General features: G+C 46.1%; 1 protein-coding gene across 7 annotated transcripts in view; it reads left to right on the top strand.

Annotated features, from left to right (window-relative positions):
* The window catches only part of PIP5K1A (phosphatidylinositol-4-phosphate 5-kinase type 1 alpha), a 27,371-nt gene extending 1,075 nt beyond the window's left edge, over positions 1–26,296 (top strand). The window contains exons 2-19 of one of the 7 annotated variants that reach the window (XM_025214468.1): positions 3,652–3,686; positions 5,318–5,407; positions 8,449–8,579; positions 9,076–9,193; positions 10,378–10,530; positions 11,775–12,074; positions 12,820–13,025; positions 13,415–13,498; positions 14,229–14,277; positions 15,414–15,498; positions 15,816–15,953; positions 16,826–16,955; positions 17,868–17,948; positions 18,529–18,600; positions 19,987–20,067; positions 20,314–20,394; positions 22,139–22,223; positions 23,547–26,296. In XM_025214468.1, the coding sequence (XP_025070253.1) occupies positions 5,318–5,407; positions 8,449–8,579; positions 9,076–9,193; positions 10,378–10,530; positions 11,775–12,074; positions 12,820–13,025; positions 13,415–13,498; positions 14,229–14,277; positions 15,414–15,498; positions 15,816–15,953; positions 16,826–16,955; positions 17,868–17,948; positions 18,529–18,600; positions 19,987–20,067; positions 20,314–20,394; positions 22,139–22,223; positions 23,547–23,549 (1,887 nt within the window). In that variant the 5' untranslated portion in view covers positions 3,652–3,686 and the 3' untranslated portion in view covers positions 23,550–26,296. The other 6 variants (XM_025214467.1, XM_025214469.1, XM_025214470.1 and 3 more) reach the window with 6 other exon arrangements.
* Positions 26,297–27,587: the final 1,291 nt, after the last annotated feature.

Genomic DNA, 27,587 nt, shown 5'->3' with positions numbered 1-27,587 from the left:
CCCCCCCCCCACTCCTTCAATTTAGCATTCACTTTGGTAGTTATATGCAGGACTCTGTGTGTGTAATAAGTAGTTATATATATCTAACTACATACACACATACAAGGCAGCTACAAATAGTATTCTTTTCAGTCAGCATGGGCTGCAGGAAGGTGGCCAACTTCTATTTGCTTAGCCTGATTCAGTTTCCAGTAAACAGCTTTCTGGAATAATCTGAGATTCTCTTTCAGGTTTTGGCCTGAAGGAAAAAGAAAGAAAAAGTAAAGTTCCAGCAAATCTGTCCTTGTCTCTTTGAATTCCTATCATTTATCTTTTTCCTCTGTGTTCCCAAAAGAGACCAGTCAGGAAGTTAACTGCTTAAATGTTCTTAAAATCGGAATAAAGCTCTATAGCTAGTTTTAATTTGGGAAATGAAGTTGCATATTTCCAGTCAATCCCCATCCCTCCCGCTCCAAAAACAGCCATGAATTTAAATGGAGTCAGCTCCTTTCCCGAATGTGAACTAACTGACCGTTTTGCTGAAATTTTTAATTTTGTAGCAGTATGCCCTCTGTGTGTGATAATATCATAGCCTTTCAAGTGCTGTCAAAGAGCTGTGCTCTTCAAAAAAGGAGAGCTTGCATTTGGCTCTGACGTTCTCCATTCCCAGGCTTGGTACAAGGCCTCTCTAGCCTAGGCTATTAAGGCTGTGCACAACTAAGAATGCTTCTGAGTTTGCTCTTCCCACCAGCATTGGAGTAGCCTGCAAATGTCTGTCTATACGTCCCTTCTGTTCCTTTCCAGAGGGGATTAGCCCTCTGTCGTGCTGCAAATTCACTTTTAGGTTTGAGTGCAAGTATTATTCTTGTGGACAAACAGAAACATCCCATTTCCCAATCTGCAGATATTGCAAACTTTTCTGGAGACTAGGAAACAGGAGGGGGTGCTGCTTCCTGTCTGGTCCATAGGGCGTATAGCAAATGCTGCTCTTTGTTACAGCATACAGTAACTTTCCTGTGTTGACTAATCTTTTCTTGTAAGTGGTGACACTTGATTCGGAGACCATCTGTATCTGATTTCCAAACAGGCCCTGGAGAAGTTACAGCCCTCCCTAGGATGGAGTGATGGGAGACAGTATTTCACAGCAGCAGGATGGGAATTGGGACTGTTTGGCTTCCAATCTCAGCCCTGTCACTGATTTGCTGTTTGACTTCAGGCAAATCATTGTACATTACTTGAGACCTCTATAAAATGAGCAGACCTAGCTTTGTGCCACAAGAGGCCAAATGAATATGAAGCACTTCTGAAGTCTCAGTAGAAAGGAGCCACACAAGTGAAAAATTGGATTATTTTGTGCTTAATGTTTTTGGAAGGTGATTAAGGCAGTAAGAAAGTGCTTCATTCAGTGGTCCTTTGAATAAATAGCTTCATTTAAATCTCCCCAGAATGAAATATTGAACGGACGGTTAAATATTAATGCAGCTAATTGCAAAGTAAAGTGCCGGCTGTGCAGCTCCTTCGATATTGCTTAAATTGTGTGGCTTTTAAAGATGGTCTGATTTGCATAAGTGTGGATTCCTCACTTGAGAAGGAAAAAGGCTTAATTGTTGTTGAACAGGTACAGTGCTGGGAGGACTGAGAAGCTTCCTCCACCACCACACCCCAAATGGAGCTCGACAGCTTGGAAAGGCTTCGTGGCAAAGCCGTCACCTTTGTTGGAAGGTGACATTGGAGTGTTGTGACTCTCTCTTCAAAATAGCCTCCCAGAACTGAGTATAGCTGTGCGGGTCCCAACTAGATCCCACAGAAGCCTACTTTCCGTTGGTTATCTTAGAGGATACCTGAGCCATTTCTGGGTAAATTGAGGAGGGGAGTAGCAGATAGAGCAGGGAGCAGATTGGTCTGGGGAAGAGAATCAGAATGGCATTTGGGGAGGGTGCAGGATTAATTTATGGCACACCTGCCGAAAAAGTGGGCCTCCACTGGTCATCTGATTGCTTTTAAAATCCTTTCTGATGTCTCCTGCCAGTACTTCCAGTTTGTAGGGGAGAACAGGAGCTGTTAAATGGGACTGCTAATTGGGTTCCCCAGCTGTGAAAGTCAGGAGCCTGGACTGAGCAGTGGTCGAAGCTTGAAGGCGTCGCTTGTTTGAATCCATAGCCCACATCACATGCAGAATGGCCTACCCTGTTGGCCCAGCTCCCTTTTGCTCTGCCTCCCCTGCGAAGTCATCCCCTGCGAAGAGAGCGATGTGGTCATTACTCATCTCTTGTAGCAAGCACAGAATGTGCTGGGGGGGTGAGGATCTTGAATGCGAGACCCTTTAAACATGAAAATCGGAGCTTGTCATGACACCTTTCTTTGCTTGGAAGAGGAGAGAGGGAGGGGGTGGAAAGCTAGTCATTCTACACTCCCGCTTTCTTTAGCAAAAAGCATTTGGCACAGATTTTTTTGCTCAGTTACATATGTCTTGAAATGGGAGCTTTGATCATTTGATAAATGCATCCCAAAGCTGGTTGGGTTTCACTGTTAAGTGCCTCTGTATACCCGATGTTGACTGGCACGTCCTTATCAAACACTCAGATTGCGGCATGGCATCGAGGGTCCTGGCACAGCCCGGGACCGGAGCTCAGCAGAGGGGGCTGGGTTTTCCCTCCTGTTCGGATTCAGAAGCGTTGTAAGAATTTGAACGTGGCCACACTTAAGTTTGATGAAATAGTTCTTTGAACCATGGCACCTTCTCAGGGTTTGTTTCCCTTTACCCTCCTGTGCAATGACAGGAGCTCTGAGCTTGGGAAATGAGCTTAATGAGATTGCATTCACCTTAGGAGTGTGGTGGTGCCGTGGAAGTGCAAGGTTTCCATGCCAGACAGGGAGAACATGGCACTGTTTTATGTAACCAGCTGGTGGGGCAGCAGTTCTGTCCTCCGATGTCTGGACCCCTTGAGAGCCTTGCTGCTGATCTTTTAGGTGATTTTGTGGCCTAGAAAAACCTCTGCTACAACCAAGGATCACATCATTGGCTTCTGTCCCCACAGCCAAGAAAAAAGGTTGGAATACAGGTTTCAGAAGATGGCAAAAGCCGTACATCACTTCACCCTCATCTAGGCCCAAAACAGTCTACAGATATTGTGCTAAGACTCAGGTTGGAAAATTTTAAAAAATAAAATAAAGTAACCACATCAATCTGTAGCATCACAAAACTTGAGTGATAAGTACTGGGTCTCACCTCCTCCTCCATGCTGTGATTTAAATTAAAAATACTAGATCCCAGTTAAGCCTTGATGTAACTCCACTGAAGTCAATAAAATTGCAGCAGCTTACACCTATGTGTGAATTTGGTCCCAGGCGCTTGCACAGAGCCAAAGAATTCTGGGAATCCAGTTGAGCTGGGGAGATCGGGCTGTAGCAAATAGCTGAGCTGTAGCAGATACACAGGGCTCAGTGTGGAGGGTTGAGTGGTAAGTGAAATAACATTTCCTTGTGGCTTGAAAATAATTTCCCTCTTCTGTAAGAAGAGAAGTTGGGAAGGAATCAAGCATGAGTCGGTGCTTTTTTAGATGCATTAAAACATTCAAGCCATGGCACAATGTCAGGCTTTTTTCTGCATTATCTAATAATTGCCAGCTGTTCCTTTGTTAAATGTTGTCATCTTTCTTTGTATTTTGACAGGTTCGGGTACCTTCAAGAAATCGCTCACCTCCGAGGTAAGTTACTGCTCAAGAAATTGATGTGCTTTGTTCCCTGGTATAAAGGGGAACACTTTGAAACCAGATGTTTTTAGCCCTGGCCATGGCTTAAGCAGGAAAGACAAAGCAGGCAGCAAACAGCTGAACAAGCAAATGCAAGGCTTCAATGAGCTGGGCACGTTCCTTTGTGAAATTAGGTCATTCTTCCTTGTGAAGAGAGTTGTCCATTGCTATAGCTTAATTGCCCTGGCATTTAAAGCGATGAAGTCTCTTTTTCTGCCAATCGTTAGATAAATGTCATGCTGTAATGTAGAAGCCTGATTCATTTTGACTAGCAAGGCAGGGAGGCCAAGCAGACAAGATGATGAACTGGGCAAGCTCTTGAGGGATCATAGAGCAGTGGGAATGAAATGCAACTGAAACTGGGCTGAGAAACCAGGGTGGACTTGTGCTGCCTTCCTACCTCCTTTCCTTGGGACATTTGAAGCAGGGGGAGAGCTGTTAAAGGAAGGTGCAAAGCAACTTCAGTTGGTGTGAGGCCCTTTGAGACCTGTGGGCTGGTAATTAATTTTCTAAGCAAAGGCTTAAAGCTTGTTTCTCATATGGGAACCCAAAATCTTCCTTCAGCTTTCATTAAGTGCATTTAGATGCCAAATCTGCACCACGCAGGAGGTTTGTGAAAGTCTGTCATCCCTGTAAACTACTTTAAATGTTGCTGTGCTATTTTGAAGACTACGCTGAACCCCAAAATGTAGATAGCAGCCCTCTTGATCTTCAAATGGAAAGACACCACTGAGCCATAGGCCCCAGCCTGTGATGCTCTTCCTTGAGGTCAAGCAGCTACTGGTGTTGCCAGTGGAAGTGTAGTTAATCTAGGCGCATTTTATATCCTTAAAAATAGGAGTGGCAAAGAGTTATGCCTTGTAATCCTCAGTAGTTCTGCCCTGTGCTTCTGGGTGGACACACATCAGAGGGCGTGTGTAGATGAAATGGGGGCCCTAAATTGAACTGGTGGGTTTTTAAAAACACCGCTTCAATTTTTGGGCGAAGTAAACCCCCATGTCATGCACACACCCGTGCACTTACCCGCCTCTCCGGTGACGGGCAAGTGAGGACAAGCTGCCAGCAGGTGGAGTGGTCCCTGGGCTGCAGGGGGAGGGGCTGGTGCTTTCCTCTGCGGCAACAGCAGCACTCCCTCTCCTCCCAGGTGCCTGGCTCGGGCAGTCCCAGGGGGCACCACAGCCATGAAAGGAAGCACTGAGCCCCCGCGCAGCTCAGGCAAACAGGCAGGCTCCACTGCCAGGCAGGCAGGATCTGGGCTGCTGGCAGGCTTCCTGCAGTGCTCCTGAGCTCTACAGAGCCTGATGCCTCGCTCCGCAGCTGTAGGGCAGCAAACTGAAACTTGTCAGAGGAGTTTATTTGCTGTGCCCCGAGTCATTTAAGGCACATTACACTGCCAAATTTGCTACAGCAGCTGGAATTACTGCACAATACGCTGCCGACATGTGCAAACACCAACACCATTAAAGCGGTGCAAAAGCATTAAACTCGCTTTAGTGTCATGCACACATGCCCCTTCTTTCATCTACACACGGCCTGGGATATCAATTTTTTTAAGACGTCTTGGTTCTTGTCTACCCTGATTCTAGATGCCTGGTTCTTCTGGGCAGCCTGGCTTGCATACAATAAAGAAAGGTCATCGTGGAGTAGACTCAACGGGTGAGACGACATATAAAAAGGTAAGTGCCTCATGCATAATTCATCTCCTTGTTTTGACTCAGGGGGCCTGAGTCACTTTGTTCTGCATAAAAGATTGGGGAACTAGCGTGGGACAACCAATACAAAATATCTCAGACAGAGCAAAAACTGGCAGATTGAAAAGGTGAAGGGACTGAATGTTGCAAGTAGATTCTCTGTCCTTGCCTTGTAAAGATGGAATTATTTTTTTTAAAGCATAACCTGTTCATAACCCTTTCAAGGATCCTTCTGGTTTACCATGTGTTCTCTGGACACAATGGCAGCTACAGAATGGGGTTTTTTTCTTCTGGAATTTGCCTTACAAAGGGCAAATTGTGTGGCTTTTTTTTAACAATGTGGGGATTCTTGGGCAGTCCTTCTAATTTAGTTGGACTTTATCAGCTAGTGCCAGTCTGCTTTGTAACAAGATTGGTTTCCCTGTGTTAAGATTACATGGATAATGGCCTGATGCAGGTTTTTCATTGGCCCTTGTTAAGGGAAAGTTTCTGGCGTGAAATCTCTGATCAAGCTGCACCTTTAGTTTCGGGTTTGTGGAAAGTGTTTTGTTGCTTCTAGAGATCACCCGGAGAGCAGGGGGGGAAATTATGGTCAGTAGTCCCTCTAATTTTACAGCTGTCTAAGAAGGCTGTGTTCAGGCTTTGGGTTCTCAGTCCTGATACCCAATATCCCAGCATGCTTGTGAAGGAGGCGGAGGCAGCAGTGCTGCCTGAGAGGACATAGGAGCTTGAGTAATGAGATCCTTAAACATGCTTGTTAGACACCAGGAATAGTACAGGTGGGACACATCATGGAATTCCTGAAATTGGGGCTATTTTGATAAATTTCTCTGATTTGCTTGGTTGATTTAACTTCTCTTTGCCCTTGTTGAAACAAGTTGCAAAATGGACAGCTGATACCTAACCTAGATGCTCTTCAAAAACATGCTGCCCCTATGGCTCTCTGCATTCAAAGATAACACCAGCATGCCATCACTGCATTTGGCGATTCCATCTCATTAAGCTAAAACTCCCTTTTTAGGGGTAAGCAGGAGTGTGTGTGAGGCGCTTGGATGGTTTTAAGCAGTATTTTGTCCTCTAAAGCAAGGGGTTTCAAAGAACTTGACTCCCAGTATCTGAAAGATTTAGCCCACACAAAGAAAGCAGCCAGGTGCATGGTCTAGTTTAGAGCAGTGATTATTTATTTATTTATTTTTATTTTTTTCAACCAAGGCACTGGGGTGCCGTGAGATCCTTTTTAATGCTGCCGCACAACATAAGCCTAGCGAGGTGTGTGGACACCTACACAATTCACAAGATAAACCCAGAGATTTCCAGTAGGAATCCAATGTCACCACCACTGCCCTGCTGTGGGCTTGTTGAATTCTTTGCAACAGAAGAGCCGCTCCAGTATTTTTCCATAGTAAAAAAGGAGTGAGCTCTAAAAGCTGGTGTTGTCCAAAGGAGTGCCTTGGGTCTAATGAGGTTGAGAACCACTGGGTATATAAGTGTGATGTGTGTGTGTATTCTGTTTTGTTTCTTTTGAAGAGGGTATTCAGATAGACACACATCTTTGGTTTGAATTGAAAGCTGAGCCCAGCAGGGGAATTTGTCTTGCACAAAGTAACTTGCTATTCAGTGCCCAGGTGAGCTCGTCCCCTTGTAAGATGTACAGTACTGAGGCACATTACTGAGGATTGACCCAGTTTAGGCTGAGCAAAAACATCACCTCCCGAGTCATTGCTGAGGACTCTGTTTTGGGTTCAACAGCTCTGCGTGTAAGCTGAAAAAAATGTCCGCGTGCTACACTTCACCATACCCAAATCCAACATGCGCTTGTTCAGCCACCTCGGGAGTCTGTTAAAAAGCTGCTGTTACTGCAGGGAATCCAGATGGACCAGGTCACTCCAGTAGCTGTAAAACAGACTTTATCTGCATCATCCTGAAAAACCCATGACTGCCTGGCACAAACTGGATCTCTGGTTTAAGATGAAGGGTGTGCCTTGTAGGCAGGAGTCCTATTTGTGAACAGCAGTCAAAGGTTTTCAGTCGTGCATTGTTCTTGGACAACTTCTGCAAAGGACACAACAGCAGAACTCATGCCCTTGCTGCTCTTAATAGAACCAACATCTAGTAGAGATACCAGGATGAAAGCCCAGATTTGAAACCCACGTGCTACCCTGTGGAGATAGTTTGTATTGCAAGCTAGTCTCATGGTGGTGCTGTCTTGTGGAAAGCAGTTCTGTGCCTAGGCCTGTGTGGGTTGGACTTAGACTTAGGGATGCGAAGGCAGCATGCTTTCCTGCTGAAGGCCAGAAAGGACTTGCTGCTTTGAGAGCCAGCCCTTCCATTGTTGGAAGAACTAGAAATGAACCCCCTGGGGTGAGGAAGGTAAACTCCAGTCCTCACAAATCCAAGCAAATAGTGGCAACAATGTAAGTCTTCCATGGTAGCTATGTTGCAGGGAATTGCTATAACTTTGAGAGGGATATCATGGCATCTCCATTCTTAATGTATGTCACAAACCAGTCCACAAAAAGCGGGGCAGGGTGGCACCTTAGAGACTAGCTGGTTCAGAGAGGCATAAGCTTTTGTAGGCAGGTGCACCTGACCGAGTAGGTTGTTTCCTATGAAAGGTCATGACCCAGTTAGTCTCTAAGATGCCACCCTGCCCTACCTTCTCCCTGACTTCAGGCTGATGCAACTAGCTGCCTCTGCAAACAAATCTCCTTGTGTCTACATATCTAAGTGCCAGGTCTTCCATCCATCACATTAGTTTGGCAGCAGGATTTATACCCTGGAGGTTGGACCCTGTAGTGTGGTGGTGCTGTCACAGTTATCAGAGCAGATAGCCAGTCAGCCTAGCTAGAGGGAAAGGAAACAAGGACTGAAGTATAAGATGTCATATGCTCAGTGCTTGCTGTAAAGACCCTTATTTTAGAACTGGGGCTTGGTTTTTATGCTTGATGACTGCCATTCATTTAACCCTTTTCCTTTCACTTGGACTCCAGCAGATGTTTGACTTGCTCTTCTCTCCTGTCCTCCAGACTACATCTTCTGCCTTGAAAGGTGCCATCCAGCTGGGCATCACACACACGGTTGGAAGCTTGAGCACCAAACCAGAGAGAGATGTTCTCATGCAAGATTTTTACGTTGTAGAAAGTATTTTCTTCCCAGGGTAAGGGCTTTTCTTCTTTGTGACACTTCCCCATAGGAGGAGGCAATCTGTGAGTTATGGGTTTGTGCTGTTACCTACAGGTTAGGGCTTCTGAGAAAAGAAAGCAACACTGGTCCCAGACAGGCCACCCTAGGCATGTACTGAGGCCTGCCGAGCCCATGACAGCCGTAGCAGCTTGTCCTGCATTTGTTGACGTGGCACCTACACAACAGTGTTCTCAGCCCCTAATTTTAGGAGTTATTCAACCTTTCCATTACAGCAGGCATTCCACAATGGTTGCCCTAACACTATGTATGGCAGAAAAATAACTGAAGCTGAGGCAGGCAGGGGGTTAAGGCAAGGGAATTTGAGGCATTCAGCTTGTTTTGTCCGTCAGCCATGTATCATGGGGCTTTGGGTACTGGCAGAAAATTTTCTTTCTGTTGGCTTGCCCCTATATTAAAGGCATCTCAAAAATATGTCTTTTCTTTCCCTCCCCCACTCCACTCCCAATCAGTGAAGGAAGTAACCTAACCCCAGCTCATCACTACAATGACTTCCGTTTTAAAACCTACGCTCCGGTGGCATTCCGCTATTTCCGCGAGCTTTTTGGAATACGGCCGGATGACTATCTGGTAAGTCACTGGGAGCCAGTTTTTATTTTTAACTTATTCTCTGGCTAATTTTTTTCCCCTGTTCCCCAGCATTGGGGATGCTGTTCCTCCCCATTCCAAACATAGCTAGCACAGTGGATGATGTCCCTTCCCCTGCCTTTCCAGGGTTTGCCTTCATTTAGTAAAGCTTTCTAACAGTGAGTCTTTGGGTAGGCTTGCCACTGCAGCCCTGACCCATAGCTCACCCTTGCTAAATGGACAGATTAATATTTGCCTCTTTCTGTCAGATCATCATCAGCCCAGCACAGCCCCACACAGGGTCCCATAACCTTTTCTTTCCTGTCTGATAATGCATGTCTTCATGCCTGATAGTCTTTGCTTGGACCGACTGGAGACTTCCTGGTAACTAGTGCTGAATGTGAATGGCCAGTGGTCCCTGCAGGTTGAAATGCAGCCCCTGGAATTCCATTGCGCCCACAACTCTGGTCTGTTAATGTAGAGATCAAAATGGAGTCTCCTACACCAGCCCATGTGGTACCTGCAACCACAATGCCATCTATTAGGCAAGAGCAACTGCAGTCTGCTCTGTTCTGCACACACTCAGTGTGGGCTTTGGATAGCAACAAATTCCCAAGAGACCTTGTGGTCAGCCAGGCTTCGTTGCTTCAGGCTTTGCTGAAGTTCATCCATGGTTACTAAACCAGCAGCTTCAGAAAGGAACCGCCAACCTCAACCTCCTACAGTAGGTAGCTGCACTAGCCATAAGAAGCAACAAGAGGCAGGTGTGGTGTCGGCAGCTTTATCTCCCCCAGTAAGATGTGTTTTAGTACAACACTGGTGACAGGTGTAAGAAGGCCCTAACATGGCAAGATGTGGACTACAGGGAGACCATCATGGCTGGGTTCCCAGCCTACCCTATGACTTGCTATACAGGATTTCACACCCTTCTTGTTAAACCATCTTTAGTTATCAGCTAGCATATATATTGGTAACCAGTCAGTGTGTTGACTTGAATATTTATCTGTGTATAATCTGTTCTGCACTTACACCTTTGCAGAAGGCATTACTGTATGTGCTAATGGATAATGACTCTATATCTATATGCACAGACAACAGTGGGGAAGTCAGAGCTTGGATAAAGGGACCCCTGCTTTTATTTATTCAGTCATGACTTTATGCTTTGCTCTTTCATCCATCTTCCTCAGTACTCACTCTGCAATGAGCCACTCATTGAGCTCTTCAACTCTGGGGCCAGTGGTTCCATCTTCTACGTGTCCAGCGATGACGAGTTCATCATTAAAACAGTTCAGCACAAAGAGGCAGAGTTCTTGCAAAAGCTGTTGCCGGGATACTATATGGTAAGTCGCTCGGGTGAGGTGTCTGTATTGGATGAAGCAATGATTATCCAAAGGTGTAATTTGAGTGTGTCATGTTTTGTTCTGATAGTCTCAGCAGTACAGTCAGAGGTGCTGGGCACTCATAGCTCCCAATCACCACAAACTATGCTTTATCAGCATACTGGCCTTATGGGTGGCTGGCTCCATTTTGCCTTTGCTGCCTCATACTGGTACAAGTTCCTGTAGGAATATTAAAAATATCAGCTCTTGGATTTCATTTGCCTTCAGAACTGCTCATTGGTTTTTGAAGAGTGCTGCCATCCCTCAAAGGGACTGGGTGGTAGATTCCTCATGACTGAATAGAGGGAAGTGCACCTGTTCAGCCCCCCTTTAAATCAGTAGTCATTCAAGGAATTCACATCTATACATACAAAGACTCCTGTGTTTTCTTTTTCTCCCCTCCTCCTTCTGACCTGTCTTCACTCCATCAGTGTTGTTGGTCAGATGCTCCGTTTAAACTGAATATGCCAATGTTTCGAGGCTTCTAGGTTTCTAAATAAAGAAACTTGAAAATACCAGCCTAAATAGAAAGGCAGGCCCTGTCCATTCTGGAACAGAATAAAACACTGTCCAGCCACCAACCCTAGCACACAATACATGTGTAATCCCACTATAGATGGACAGGCATTTGGAACCAGACAGTCTCTTGGAGCTTTAACAACTGTCTTTCTGAATGGAAATTTGGCCATGATAACGCGGTTCATGTCCCTGGCTCATAAGTGCCATCAGATTCTTAACGTCTGCACTGATCCATACTTCTGCTGGTACCAGCACTTTGCCTAGAATACTGGTTCTCTACAGCCCATACTTCGGAGTCTTTTCTGTCACACCAATGCCAGTATCTGCAGCCATCAGGGCTTAAAACTATCCCATCCCTAACCTGCTCAGCAGATAAGGTCCTAGCTTGAGGAGGGAATGTAGCTTAAACCTCCTTTTGCCCTGAAGGTTCCCGCAGCTGGGTTCTAGTAGGTAATTGTGTGGGTGGGGGAGCACATTCCTTCTGCATGTGAAATATCCCAGTTTGCAAAGCAAACCTGAACTACTCAACATTGTCCATCTGTTTCCTGAGTTGTCCAGCCCTTGTTTTTTTGCTTGGATCCCTGAAAGCCCTGTTCTGATAGGGGTATGCCAATAAGGAGAGGATAAGAAGGCAGACTGATTTGTAATGAGTGATGTGGAGAATGTCTCTTATCTTTGTGGTTTAGAACTTGAATCAGAACCCTCGGACGCTGCTGCCAAAGTTCTATGGTTTGTACTGTGTGCAAGCTGGGGGCAAGAACATCCGCATCGTCGTGATGAACAACCTGCTGCCCCGCTCTGTGAAAATGCATCTGAAATATGACTTGAAAGGTTCCACTTACAAACGCCGGGCCTCCCAGAAGGAGCGGGAGAAGGTTTTTCCTACCTACAAAGACCTAGATTTCATGCAGGACATCCCAGATGGCCTGTTTTTAGACTCTGACATGTACAATGCCTTGTGCAAAACACTACAGAGAGATTGTTTGGTGAGTGACGGGTGAGACAAGCTATTTTTGAAACTGGTTTACCACCTCCCCTGCTGATGTCATAATTTGAAATGGTGTGTACACACTTCTTTTGAAATGGTGCATACATACAGATTCTGTTCTGGCTCTTAGGCCCATCATAATGTCATCTTTTTTTTCCCCCTTGGTGTTTCTCCTGTCCAGATAATTTGCATGATGCATTTAAGTTGAAAATAGGTCTCTTCCCCAGAAAGACATAGCCCAGATATCAGCTTCTTCCCCTTCTAAACTCTGGCTTCCCAGTGTGACCAAGTACAGACCTGGAAAGCTTCACTGTCACAGTCCATTCGGTCTTTGGTACACCCATCACAATTTCGAATGAGGGACCTAATTCTCAGACAGTTCCACCCTGAGTTAAGCTCAAAATTGTAACCTGGAGGGATAAGTTACCAGTCTCAGCTCTCACTGGCTAGTTTGACTTCTCTACCACAATGCATTATGGTAGAAGTCTTAATCTTATTCTCTCAAGAGTTGTTCTGTGGCCAATGGGTAGGATGTCAGGCCCAATTCGTTGTGTAACCTTGCCTAAATTCCTTCCTCTCCATACCTCAGTCCTCTGTGGAAATATTTACTCTCCCTTATATAATTGCAAGCCAAATATTAGATGCCATCCCCTTGGTGCAATCAGACCTCTGGTAACGCTACCACTGTGTTACGTTTTGCAAAGCAAGCTGGTCATTAAATCGCTCTGACTGTTTCTATCCAGGTTCTCCAGAGTTTTAAAATCATGGATTACAGTTTGCTTGTGGCGATCCACAACATGGATCAGGCACAAAAAGAGCATGCCATAGCAGATGGGACTTCCCAGGCAGATACGCGGAGGCCAGCAGCCCAGAAGGCCCTCTACTCCACAGCCATGGAGTCTATCCAAGGAGAGGCCCGGCGAGGCGGTACCATAGAGACTGACGATCAGTATGTCTGCATTGGTTTACATTCGCATTAAACAATGGGGCAGAACCCAAGGGAGATGGATTTATGGCCAGGCTTTGGTTGAGTTTGAGGGATTCTCAGACTCCTCTATAGTGGATAGCTATGCATTAAACCTCCAACACTTCCACGCACCAAAAATGGATGAGCTCCCGCAATTTTGGGTTAAATAGCTGAAAAGTGAGAGCAAAATAGTTGTTCAGTAATTTCTTAGCCCAGCTGTAGCTGCTCTCTACATGTCGATGCTCATTACATAGCTAATTCCCTTAATGTTCAGCCCACGTGAGGCAGAGTCATATTGAGGCAGCGGTGAGTGAAAAGACCTTGATCAAAGTCATGCTCCCACACTTTGTGCTTCTTGTGTTTCTTTCTAGAATGGGAGGCATTCCAGCCCGCAATGCAAAGGGGGAGAGGCTGCTTCTATATATTGGAATCATTGACGTGTTGCAGTCCTACAGGTAATCGATATTAAACGACTACCAATGTTTTACGTGAGGATAAAGGAAGTTTCCAGTAGCAAAATTGGCTTTTTTTTAAATTTATTTTTGTCTCCGTCTCTATTTGCAATGGTTTAAATTGCTTCCTGAGGGCAAAAAAGTGGTATTGCTCTCATTCTTTTTTTTTTTTTTTCCATTGGTTGAGATCCTAGCCTGCTTTCCTGGATCTTGCATCCTTCATTTATCCAGTATCAGAGTATAGGCTTACTCTCAGAAAAAAACAGGTTCTTAAGACTTGGTTATTATATAGAGGGAATGTGCAGGAAGTGGCTGAGAAAGTAAGTGTTGGCCTAAAATGGATGTAATTCTCTTCTGCCTGACATAAATAACTGTGGGGCTCTGCTCCAGATGTGTGTGGCATTTGTGTCAGGACAGCATTTCACAGGGCATTTTAGCACTTGAATAAAAAAGAGAATTGTCTAAGAACAAATGTCAAAAGCCTCCATTAAAAATCAACAAGTTGCACAGTTGATCACTGTTTCGTGCTTGTGAATACCTCCTCTTGGAGGGGGGAAAAAAAAAGCTGCTGTCGAACATGTTTGTTTGAAGCCAAAACAATTGACTGATAGTGTTGGTTGCAGTTCAGTGTTAGAAGCCAGACTTTAGCACTTTGACCTAACATAAGAACACTGATAGCGAAGCATGAATGTGGAAAAACTCACCTCTTCACTCCTCAAACTTTCCTTTTCAGATTCATTAAGAAATTGGAACACTCCTGGAAAGCTCTGGTACATGATGGGGTAGGTTGCACAAATGTTATTCTTAGATTAGCTGGTAGCAGTCTGAACTGCATTCTGCTGTGTCCAGTCGCATATGTGGTTTTGTGTTGAGGCCTGGATTTTAAAGTGCTGTTTCCTCTCATATAAGACCCGCTCCCCGAAATAAGATCTGCATCTTGTTTTTGGTTCATAAGTTTTTTGTTTAAGTTAATAAGTATAACCATCTCTGTACTACTGTTGGAGTGTTGTAGCCAGCAGGGGCAACACATAGGGGGTGCACATGGGTACACATGCACTCCCTGAGCGTGGCAGTGCACCCCCTACAAAAACGCTGCCAGCAGCCCCTTGGTCAGTTCTCCTCCTCCTCCTTCCCCCCCCCCCCAAAAAAAAACCCCCACAAAAAAACACAAAAAAACAGTGCCGGTGGCATCTTCAGGAGCTCCTCCTTTACTGCTGTTGCTCTCCCACCACCATCATGCCCCTCTCCCCAGCCGCCGGGGGCATGCGCCTTTCATGGTAGCCAGGATGGTCTAGGACACTGGTTTTCAACCTTTTTTCATTTGCAGACCCCTTTGGAAATTTTGAATGGAGGTGTTGGATCCCTTTCAGTTGTAAGCATGGGTATTCACATACTTTTGATTTGATCATAGTCATCTTTTGCAGACCCCCATGGGTCCAAAGACCACAGGTTGAAAACCACTGGTCTAGGAAATGTATGAGGGCCAAGGGCTTTGTGTGATAGCTTTTACTGGGCCAACTGTTTAGTTGGGAGAGATGCTGGATGTCTGTCTCTTGTGTATCAAATACTTTTCCTCGGGTCATACAAACCCCCTTCCCTCTTACAACAGTCTATAATGCTTGACTAGTTAAAGTTAAGAACACTTACCACTCATGTCCACTAGAAGCTACAAATCGCTTTATTAACACTCATATAAAAGTATGTCTTTAATCTAAACTGTGGCTGCATTTGCTTCAAAATATCTGTAACTGTAGAAAGAGAGAATTTTTGCGATTTCCTAGTTGATCTAATAAAAGGTATCATCTCTGAACCAAGAATTTTAGAGTTTTGCATTCCATAACTCTACAAGAAACCCATGTTGTCCTAAACCTTAGTTAAAATCTAAACCTATTCAAACCAATTGTCCCTTGACTTCCAGGACACTGTATCTGTGCATAGACCCAGCTTCTACGCAGACAGGTTCCTACGGTTCATGTGCAACACAGCATTCAAGAAAATACCATGTAAGTGTTTCTTTGCAGTGGATAGCACCTTCACACTTTAGTCTTGTTTGGAGAGAAGATAAAGGAGAAGGGTGTTTGACTAGTAGGAAGCTTGTTGTGCTGTGTCAGGGTTTTTCTTGGTGGCAGGAAGATATTTCGCCCCACTGAACACACATAACAAGACTTAGAGGAAAAATCTTCTCTATCAGCTTGTTCCTTCACAGCACAGCACTTTTTTCTGTATCCATTGAATGAAGAGATTGAGGCTGTTGCTGTCAGACTGCATGGTGGCTTTTGGAGAAGGGGATGCTGAGATCTCCTTTTCTTCTGTTTTCCAGTGAGACCTTCTCCTTCCAAAAAAAGCCGGTCAGGCACGACTGTCCAGCGGAGGACAGGGCAAAGTGGAGCCCCCATCCAGGCCCAGTTGTCCTGTGAAACAAAGGCACAAGTAATGACAGAAGCAGATGTGGAGCAAGGTTGGTGCCAGCACCAGAGAAGTTGGGTGAAGGGAATTGCCTCTCAGAGTACTTAAAGATCAGATTTGTTGGATCAGAACTTTCCATTGATTAGCTTTGGGTGCATTATTATCCTTTCTCAGTGACTCTGCCAGTCTGCTGATGGGGCCTGTTCTGGGATAACGTGCAACAGCAAGCCGACATGAATGCTGTATCTGTTAAGGACCCTTGGATTTATTCCAGGTGTCAGCAGGCCCAGAGGAGTTCAGGCTTTCCAAACTATCCCTCACAGTCCACATAGGCACCTCCCAGCTCTCAGTCCCTTTTTCCTTAAAGGTAGAATATCTATTGATGTGTAGGCATAATTAGGTTTGGAGGCCAGTGAAGCTAAGAAATGACAAGATGCTAGAAGGCATTAGGCACTGATGAATAGCAAGTATATCCAGTTATGACAGGCTGTGGAAGGGGGACAGTAAAAGCTTGTAATTCAGGGTATGCGCCAGTCCTTAGCTGTCAGAGACCAGCATGAGCCTTAGGCAGATCTGCCTCCCACAGGATTCCTGCAGTATTTGTCACAGACAGGAAACTATCCTGCTTGGATTGCTGGTCTGATCCAGGACCCTGATTCCTGTGGCCAGGGTCTCTCCTGGTGGATAGTTCCCTGCCTGATAGTGCTCTCCTGTGTATGCAGGTCTCAAGCTTAACATTCCCACTGATGCACTAAGTATACAGGACCCTTCTGTTCTCGGGCCCCTGCAGGATTGCTTGTAATGTGATGTAGCTCAGGAGGGCTGCTGAAAATCTTGATGCCCGATGAGTTATTGCCATTTATGTAGTGTAATGCTCTAGATCAAGCCCTGGATGGAACAGCCTGCTCTGTGTTCTTCCCCCAGGTTCGCATCTTGGCCGCCCAGATCTCCTTCCCCGAACACCTCCAGTAGATGAAGCTAACAGTGATTCCATAGCGACAACCTTGTCCACCTCTTCCTTGGGCAGTGGTGGCCTCAACTCTCCAGCAAACAGGTAAGCCCTTTCCAGGTGCTCCTGTGCATGGAAGGACAGCATTGCTGGCAAACTGGGCACCTTCCACTGCAGGACTGATCCATGCTGCTTTGGAATGTGATTGGCATGCTCGCTGAAGCGTACACCTCTTTGAGCAGTTCTCACATACCAGGCTGGTTGTTCCATCCACTCCAAGAACGTGCACGGTGTCCTTATTATGTCTTGTCCTTATAACATGTGTAGTGATTTGTTTGCAGATAAGTCATGGTTGCATCTTCAGCTTTTCTCAGGTGGGAACTTTCCTGGCCTCTCAAATTCTGCTCTTTTTTTGATCATTTGGAAAAAGAGCTTGATGTGAATCATTTAGTGATAAGGAGAAGAGCATGAACGTAACAATGAGCAGGGTTTAAAGAAATAACCCGATTTGGTTGAGTATGCTCAACTTCCATTGGCTCAGTAAGAAATCGAGAATGAAATGCCTCGGTAAAGGAGGCTGAAGGTGAATAACAGATGCCTTGTTGTTTCTTCAAAGTAAGTTGCATGGCCAGCAGCAAGGAAGCACTGAGGGGACTGCCTTGAATGTCTGCTTTGTTGCAAAAGGGGAAAGAACAATCATGGGAGACCTGTGATGGGGAAAATCCCTTTTATGGAAGCTCACAGATCCTTTGTAACTTCCCTTATCACCAGTGATCAGAAACCCTTTGTCCCCAATCAGAGCCCACAGACTGCAGAACATCACACACCCAACCTAACACCTGGTTCACATTCCTTTCTGGCCAGAACTGGATTATAAAATTTCTAATGCCATCTCAGTGCCCCAAACATCTTTGCAGGGATCCTGACAGCTTCTCCTTTTCAATGAAGCGGCATGTCGGAGGCTTTATTTTTGTTTGTTCACCACTGAGGGTCTCTCCTCTTTTAATTCCTGCTCAGGTCAGTGGGAGTGCAAGTTCACAAATCCGAAAGCTCAGCAAAGGATTTGACTAGAACCTCTCCTGGCATCTGCTCAACTGGGTGAGGGTGAAACCGGACTTTGCCTGAAACCTCTTATGTTTTAAACACTGGTTCTTTTGTCTGTAGAGGAATGGAGTACTGTAACAGCCCATTTGTCCGGAGAGAGATGACCTCTTTACTGTTCAGGGACTCTAGGGGGTCTGTTTGCAGTGAGTTCACCTTTATGTAATACAGTACCCTTGAATGCAGTTGGTACCTCCCCAAGATACAATACCTTTAAGGGCATTTGTAAGCTTACAAATGAAGCAAGAAATCCCTTGAGGGGTATGGTGTCATCATTGTATGATATGTCATTACCCACATTTAATAGATGGGTTTGGTCATGGTACTACTTCAGAGCTGGAATCCCGTGAATAAAGCGCTGCAGTGAGACCTGATTTTTGTAGTTAGAGCAGTGGTCTCTTGGAGCTTGCATTCAAACTCCAGGGCGCTGTACAGAGGGGATAGCACGATGGCATTGTTTCATCCTTTTACAGCAGTTCTTTACAGGGAAGCAGAATGTCTCCTCCTCTATAGAGTCAGCCTGTCTCTACCTGTAGTTACCACTCACCAGGGAATCTCGTCTCTTTGTCCCGTGTAGGTCAGTAGGATTGTGGACTCGCAGCTCCGAAAGCTATTCGTTTAGAACGCTTCTCAGCTTCCGCTCGCATAGGTGAGGGTAAAGAGGTAGACCACGCTTCTAGACATGAGAGAGTCAGCCTCCTAGCTCTCAGTGACAGGTTGATGTAACAGCCTGCCTCTCTGCTTATCCTGCTTTGTTCATTCTGTATGCAGAAGCCCATATGCCTCTTGCAGTTATGTAAGCTATACTGGGTAGCATCATATGCTTACAGCAAGCCCTGGGTACCCTACAGCTTCCATGGACAGATGTATACAGCTATCCCTGTGCAACGCAGTGCTGTTGGCAGGTCTCCGTTGCCATACTGGATTGAATCATTCATCCACTAAGGCCAATATCGACAACGCTTGAAGGCAAGGCACGGTGCTGTTTGGATGGGAAGGAGCATTTCTCTTTGATGGCCCTAGAAGTTAGCATGTGTGCTGTCCACTGACCACTCTTTTTACTGAGTGGCAAAAGAGCGTGGCACTGAGTTAAAACTCTCCAGGGTTCTCCCTGGACCCATAATTATCTGACGGGGTAGAAGCATTAATCAGCATTTGCAAATCACCATGAGATCTCTGGTTAAAAACCGTACTACAGAGAAGTGCTGTTGCTTGCAGTCAGCATCTCTAATAAGGAATGCCAGAACCTGAGCTTCCTTGTGGGTTTAGCTGGCCCTCTGGCTAGGTCCCCTGGCACTGAATTAATGTCCTTAAATTCCCTCAGTTTTTATGAAGAGAGTTTCATAGGTGCTTTCACCAGGCATTTCTCTGTAGCCAACACTTGACTGTAATGGTTTAATTGGGGGTAATCCTGCCCTGAGCTAGGGATGTAAATTATTAAATGATTGATTGTTTAAGCCCAATAATAACCAGTTATAGTTTAGTGTGGGATAAGGTCAGCCTGGCAGGGAAGGGGAGGAAGGGAAGCTGGGCAGTGCCCCAGCAGGAACTGGAAGGCAAGAGGGAGGAAGGGGGGGGCACGAAGTCTAGTACCTGTAGCTAGGCTCTGGACCCCAGTGCAGCTGCTTGCAGCCTCCCTGCTGCCTGCAATAAGCAGCCTGGGCTCCATGGCAGGTGGCAGGGGCCTACCTGAGCCTGGGCTGCTCACAGCAGGCAGTGGGGAGGCTGCAAGCAGCTGCACCAGGGTTTGTGAAGCCCAGCTATTAGATACTAGTCTCATCATCATCCCTCCCCCCCCCACCCCCAGGAAAGTAGCTCAGCCATACCAATTAATCATTTAACCATTGTAATTACAACAGGTTAAACAGATTTGTTTTTAATTGGTATATACTTCCCTATCCTGAGCTTGGAGCTAAACTAGGTGACCGTATGAGGTCCGTGCTCTCCTATGATTCTAAGATTTCCCTTCTTGTGCCTTCAGCACAGCTGAAACGTGTAGGCAGCACTGATCATTTCTTCTTTTATTTCTGCTTAGGTCAGTGGGAACAGAAGCTTGCAGTTCAGAAAGATCAGCAGAGGAGGTAGCTAGCATGCCCCTGAGTACCAGCTCGAGTAGGTGAGGCTTAACTTAGGCAAGGAAGATGCAGCATTGTATTAATTGCCAGCCAGGGTATACAATGGTGTCTTTAACAAGGAATTCCAGAGCCTGAACTTCCTTTTACAGTTTGTAAATTTTCATGATTTTTATGTTTTTAAAAAAAGGTTCTATGTGGGTTCTAACCAGGCACTTCCACCCACGTAAATTCAGTCCATATGAAACTTGTATGCACATTTGAGCATCTCCCATTTCATCTTTGCATAGGTCAGTAGGAACAACAGCTCACAATTCAGAAAGTTCCATGGAGGAAGTAGCTAGCGCAGCCCTGAGTTCCTGCTTGTATAGGTGAGGCTTATCTGGGTAGGGGAGATGTAGTTTTTTTGCAGCTGGGCCCAGCTGTGTTCTAGGCGTGAGGACCTGGACAGCTCTGATGGAGGTCCCTTCCAGCCCTACTTCTCTGATTTCTATGATACGGACATCAGCAAACAGATGTTGAGCAGAGGGCATGTGTTTGTAAGGCAGCCATTTGTCATGCAGTGAAACATGACAGCTGGACACCATCACATGTTCTGCTCTGTTGGTTGCTTTTACATATCTGAGATGCTTTATACCACATGGCGAGACCTGTGCTTCCAGCAGGCCCTGGAAGTTGGCTGTGGGAGGCTGCACACCTCCGTGCCCAGCTGTCTCCCTGCAGTCATTACCCCTCATTTAGGTTCTAGTGGCTGTCCTAAAATAAAGAGACCTGCAGTATGTTCCACATGCAGTCTGTGCTCAAGGATGTTCAACCCCCTGGCCCATAGGCCACATCTAGTCTGGAGTGTCATGTCATCTGGCCTGCAGGTTTCTCCACGGGTCCAAAAATATGGCGGTGGAGGAGCAGTGGCAATTCTTAATTGCTACTCTTGCTGCCAAATTTCCCAACCTATGGGGAGCCCTGCAGGCAGATAGCATGGCCCTGTGTGCTAGACTGGGCACAGGGTGCTGCTGTGTAACAAGGTTGGATCTGACCCACAGGCTGGCCCCACACTCCTCATCCCGCCCATGGAACTGAAAGGCTCTATGACATCGATCTAGGTCATAGATTCTCAACCAGATGGGGGAGGGGTCAGGTCACACAAATGTTGGGGGTTTCCTCTTGCCCATTCCTTCCCTCTATCATGAATATTGCTAACCTAAACTAGTTTCTAAATGCTGAGGAGGAGGGGCCAGAGTCCTGAAAGGCAGGGATACAGGGGAAAAGGGGGCTGTTTCCAACTGATTTACAGTATAAAGCAGTGAAAAATTGGCTCCCTGCTCACCCCTAGTCTAAAATGTCAGGTCTCCTGTCGGCTTTCAGAGCACACAAGTTATGGAGGCAGATTGTTGTCATTCTATGAATTAAAAATGCATCATGGGACAGAAGGTGGTTAGAAAGAAACTGAATGTCAAGTAAGGGCTTGTGAATCTGGAAAGCCTAGTAAATGCCAGTGTGAGCAGTTGGATTGCTGGTGCCTTTATCTGATCTCCAAAACTGCTTTCCTGTGGGATTCTAGATATCCATTCTGATGGTGTGCTGAGGAGCTCTGCAGAGAGGAACAGTGTGTAATTGGACAAAGTGTTTCACGTCATGTTTAAGATGCTTGTTTACACAATAGCAATTAAGCATAGGGGCGAGAAGGCATGTGCACAGAGAGCAAACAGGAGGGATGAACGTGTTAGGAATGGAAATGCAGTGACGTGCATTGGCCTTGGCTTTGTGTTTCCTTATGAGTCACCGCCCAACAGCGGCCCTTGAAACATGCCTCCAATAGAAGGCTCCTCTAAAATACCTGCCAGTTCCATTCACAGCGTGCTCTGTCCCAGGAAGAGGTGATGACAAATGACAGCCTTCCTGTTGGGTGGGGAGGAGACAGCCAGCTGTTTCCCAAGAGCTGGTAGTGCCTTTCCAGGCCTGTCTGCCAGCTTGGCAAATGAGCCAGTGGCTGTGGCCCCATATTGGTGCCTTCTCTGTATTTGAGTATTAGCTTGTCAGGAAACCCCAAGACACGAAGTATTGACGACTTATTTTAAAAACTGCTTTATAGGTCTCCCTCTTGTGTTTCCCCAGTGGCTCACCAGGGCCCTCCCTACCAGAGCGCACCGCAGAGCTGAAAGAACAATTTGAAGACCTGCCTGAGACGGAGATAAGCTTTGTAAGTGCCTGCGTTCCAACACCAGCAGCTAGAAAGATGCTGGCAAGTAGCTTGGTGCACCCGATCAAAATAGGCTTTAACTCCACTTTAACTGTGGAAACGCAGGTTGTGCTGAGTGTGCAAAAAGCAAGGCATGCAAAGGACTAACTTTCTGTGTTCTGAGAGACTCCAGCTGTGACCCAGTCTTGTAGGTGTCCCTCAAAGGGCATACGATTGCTGTAGGTCCAGAGATGAGAATGGAGTGGAGATAGCTATGCTTCCTGGCCTCAGGGGTACCCAAGAACGCAGCAGAGAATGAAACTGGCCAGGCTTGGTTTTGTTCTCAAAGCTGAAAGGAAACTAAGAGCATCCTTCACTGCCGGGCTGGTCAGGGACATACTCACGCCTCTGTCCCAGTCCCTGTTGCTGCTGCTGGTGCATGGTGTAGAATGGACCATGTGAACATCTTGGTTCCTTCACACCTCCAGAAGCAGAGCTGTGCTTTGGGATACTTCTTACTCTCTGCTAGGTCCTGGAGCTTGGAGGACCGTGTGTAGGGGAACAGCTGCAGTGGCAGGGACTAGAACCAAGAGCTCCAGCATGTCCCTGGCCAGATGGACTGGCAGAGCTGTTGGGTAATGTGGGGCTGTGCTTGCTAGGTTGCAGCAGGTGAGGACACTGAGTAGGAACGTTTTGCTGCAGTCTGGGGTGCTGTTGGGGAGGAGATCTGCCTTCAACCAGTGTGTGAGCAAGGGCTGCCTGCCCCCAAGTCCCCTTGGGTGTTCAGGGCTGGGGACTCTCTAGGGTTTCCAGGATAGGGGTTGCTCTGGTGGGTGCTCCCCGAGGCTTCCCCGCTGCTGAGAAACTGCAGGGAGCTGAGGCAAGTTCAGTAATCGTTGTACCCGTGCTTTGTGAAGGAGCTCTTCTTCCCCCAATCGCATTACCTTTGAAGATCAACCCTATAGAAAACAATACTCTGGCCCTTGTGACTGAGCTGTTAACTTGGCCTTCTCTGACTGAAGGGTTCCCACCCTCTGATTGAGACTACATCCTGTAGGAGTGTATGTCTCAGCTAGTCCAGAGAAACCAGAAGGTGCTAAAACTAGTTTAGAAGGGGAAAGAATGGCTTCAAGACATGTGAGCAAAGTGCTTGGTCCTGGGCAGGGACAAGCTGCTGGCCTGTTATTTGCCCCCAGGACTTTAACTCAGCAGCTTTCACCAGCAAAAGAAATTCTTTCAAATGGTTTGGTAGAAGGCAGGGCTGAGTGACACCTAGTTAAGCCTTTAGGATGCCATCCTGCCCTGCCTGACTTTACTTGTTTCTTTTCTGTTTTCTCTTTGCAGTGAAATGACATGGGGAGAATTTTGACGTAAGCAGAAGACTTCTCCGTACTCTGTCCGGTCTGTGGAGTACGATGCACATTCAGCCCTTGATGCTGATTATTTTTTTTAGAAACCTTTATCTGGATAAGAAGGCCTAGAAGCTGGGAGACTGGGACGTACTTAGTGGCATAGTATTAACAAAGACTGAGTCTGGAGCAGCTGCCTCTTTGGAATGCCTCCTTGGAGTTTCTTTTTTGAGCAAAGCCCTTAAGGAGGGGAGCTGGTTGCAGCTAGCATGTTTTCTGCTGTCCTCCTTTCTTTATAGCCTGGCAGGAACAAGGCCAGTCACCTCAGAGGAGCAGGAACTGCTTGCTACGGGCTGAAGCCCATTCAGGAAAGGGAGCCGACTTTCAGAGAGAGCCTGAGTTGCTCTGGGACAAGGACAAACCTTGCTAGAAGAATGGCCAACTCTCAAGAATGCTGGGGGATACGGACATTGGAGCCTCGTTGGAACAGTCTGCAACAGATCAATGTTTTTTGGTTTTTGGTTTTTTTATTATTATTTTTAAACGTTAATTTAAGTTTTTCTTTTCTTGATGTTAGTCATCATTTTATTTTTAGTCAGTAATAATTATATCCATTCTGAGGGGGGGGTTGTTTTTTTTAATTTAAAAATCTTTTATCAGTGTTCCACCAAAAATAGGATCCCATGTGCGAAGGGAGCAGAAGGGGGAAGTGCCTGTTCTCCTCCCATGGGACTGGTATCGATCATGGAGGTCTTTTTTATTTTCTGTCAGCCGCTCTTTCGACACGGCATTGTCCCCAGAAGGTGACGTAGAACAGCCCCCATCCCCACAACACTTGGTGCTTTATCACGGTTTGGTGCTCGGAGGACTTGGGATGTGCAAAGCTTTTAAGATGTCAGGGAGGTTTGGAATTGCTTTGTCCCTTTTGAAACTAACCCTTTTTAGTCTCCCCCTTGACTGATACAAGTGCAAAGGAGACAAGGGGAGATCTTTGTAACTGGCTCAGTTTTTGTTTTTTTAAGCTTTTCAGTGTTTCTTAAGCAAATGGACCAAACCTATCCTGCTCACAGGGTTTTTTCCCCTCCCCCCCAGTATTATGTCCTTTTTTGGGGTTACCACTTGGAAAACCTCACACTTTCTATAGGCAAATTCCCTTTTGATAGCTCTGCTTGTCTCTTGCCGCACCGGCTGCAGGCTTAGCATATAGCGCTCTGACAAGCCCCAGACGGAGATTCCCACATACATGTTTGCCAGCTCTCTGTGCATAGTGATGAAGTGTGTTGCACTCGGATTCCAAAGCTCCGCTTTTTGGTTTGGTTTTTTTTTTTTTTAAAAGGAATAAGCTTGGAAGGTTGCATTACTGTCCCATGCATATAAACCTTAACTGAGCTATCTCCTGCAGACACTTGTCTAGACAAGTCAGAGCATACGTTGAACTGACTTATTTTCACTAAAACAATTTTTTTAATTAAAAAGAAGCGAATCTGCCTTTTTCATTCCCCCCCTGCAAAAAAAATTATAATCCTCCCACCCACCCTTTTTATATAAAAAAAATAATAATATAAAAAAAAAACCCCAACATGACCTTGCAACAGCGCAAGGCTTTGTGTGCTTTATTAGCAAGGTTTGCTAATAATGCTGAAGAATGTAGTGGTTGAGAAGGTTTCTTAAGTTGATGCATTGGAAGCTGAGATTTTTTTTTCCCCATCACACTTTAAACTTTTAGAGTGGATGAAGTGGAAGCTATTGGTTGTTTTTTTTTGTGTTAAGGTTACCTGTGAAAAGACCAAGTGGAATGGCCTTACTCGGAGCCTGGTGTCCAAAACCAGAAGGGTTTGGTGCCGGGTGAGAGCAGTTCCCTTCTTGTCCCGTAACTGGCATCTGACTCTTAAGGGTTCTAAAATACTTATCACAGATACAGCAGCAAGACGTGTACCCAGAAAATCAGCTTAGTAACAGCTGGAAATGTCTCTGGTAGAATTTCCCTTCTCCAGCAGGTTACACTTTATATCAGAAGTAACTGTCTATATTAGACACAGTTTCTTATCTTCCCTCCTAACTCATATTTTTTTGTTTTTGTTTTTACCTGGAGGAAAGATACCAATTCTCAATCTTTTTTTTTTTTTCATGATTTAATATTTATGAAATGTATTTAAGTGTTTTATTCTGGGAATAGTTATTCAGTGAGTAGGGAGGGCGTTTAACATTTATATCTCTTGTGAATATCAAACCTCTGCTTTGTAATGGTTTTTAAAACAGAAGTGCTTTTATTTGGCGTTTTACAAAGAAAAGTGGCAGGTGATGGATTTTTAACCTAGTAAAACTCGATCGGCTTAACTTCATTGCAAAGGTTTTGTTATCTTGCCAAAGGCTTGGGGAGTTGGGTTACAACCAGTAGCATGCTGTCTGGCTTGCTGATCATGTGTGCATGTGCACACATGTGTCGAGAGGGATCAAGCTGCTGGTTGCCAGACCCCTCTTTGTCTTGACATCACGTAAATGCCATGCAGCGGGAACCCTTGCTTCCTGTGGTGTCTAGCAGGGAGGGTCTGGCCTGCAGAGCCTACACCCATGTGAAGCAACTCGTGCCGCATCGTGAATATCGTCTTTTTAACCTTGTAACATTTTTTGTCATCCATCGGCTGTTTAAACAGAGTATTCGAAGCAAAAGCTGTCTCTTCTCAGCCTGTCTTGCACAGGGGAATTGCTCTGTGATGAGACCTAATATACAGTATGCTACTAAAACCACACGTCTCTTTTTCTCTCTCTCATTTCCAGCTGATGGGGGTGGGGTGGAGTAAGGGGCAGTTCTTCATCTGGTTCCAAAGGGGCAAGAGGTGTATGTACACGAAAAACCCTGCCTGCCTTGACCAAGCATCTGTAAATGCCACAGCCTGCCTTCCCCAGCGCAGACAGCTCAGGCTTTCACCAGGCAACTCCTGCCATGCTGTTCTTCACCAGGCTGCGGGCTGACTGCTGCGTTGTGATGCACAGCATGTCCCAGTTTAGGTGTCCAGTTCCCCTGGGCTAACCTGCCTGCTTCCCAGTCAGAGCAGAAGCCTGACTTTTAAAAGCACTGTGCAGCCTGTGGCTTTCAGAGGACTGCAGAGAACTTTTACCAAAGGTGGGGAGTGGGGAAGAAATAATAAGCTTGAACTCTGAGGTCATCTCTCTTTCAAGTCCAACTCTGCCTCTTCCTAACCTGCTCTCTTCTCTGAGGCCTGTACACTCGTACAGTTTGCTGTAGTGGTGACTGAGGAATACCGGCTCTATTTCTGCCTTGTTTTTGTGCTCCAGCACATTAGCAAAAGCATTAGAAGAGTGAACTGGCCCTGTGAGCTTGCCTCTTCCATGGCAGAGCCTTGGGTGGTCCTAGTACTGCTTGCTGGAAGGCCTGTTTTGCTGTTCCTGCCTTTGTGCTCCTGGCCTTTGCATCCTCATGTGTTAGGGCTTAGTTTGTTCCTCCATGCTCCATTAAGGCCCTTCTATAATAGGCCCCTCGCTCACATGTGTCTGAGCATCCCATCATTGTGTTCTGCTCTCAGTAGGAGGCAGGTGTTTAAAACGGAGCTGTCGGGCGCATTCAGATAAGCCCCGCAGCTGAGGCTGGGGACAATGGACTGTCCTAGCTCAAGTCCAGGGAAATCTGTTCCCCCTATCTTAAGCCCAGAATAAGATGCTGAACTGAAAGCGCTCCAGCCCCTCCTTGCCTTCCTCTACCACCTACCTTCCACAGGGAATTGCTTTGTAATGAGGGCATTGGAGGCCAGGATATTCACACTGAGACCCCCATGCATTGCCGCAGAAGCCTGTACAAAGCCTAGGTCCCTTCATGGAAGATAATCTGAGGCCCCCATCCTGAAACTAGCTTTGTGTGAGCTTCTCCCTGCTGCCATCTTAGAGCCAGAGCACCGCTTCATGTCACTGTCTCCGTGCAGCTGCTTTTTGACTAGTTCTTAGTGAAAACTGCTGCAAGGAGCTGGGCCCCAGCCCTGTATGGTTGAGCTCTGACCCAGGCTCATAGCACAGAGTATTT

This window comes from Alligator sinensis, unplaced genomic scaffold (assembly GCF_000455745.1).
Source record: "Alligator sinensis unplaced genomic scaffold, ASM45574v1 scaffold463_1, whole genome shotgun sequence".
In the NCBI taxonomy this organism is placed as follows: domain Eukaryota; kingdom Metazoa; phylum Chordata; order Crocodylia; family Alligatoridae; genus Alligator; species Alligator sinensis.
Note: the sequence above shows the minus strand (reverse complement) of the source record. Positions and strands in the feature narration are given on the sequence as shown.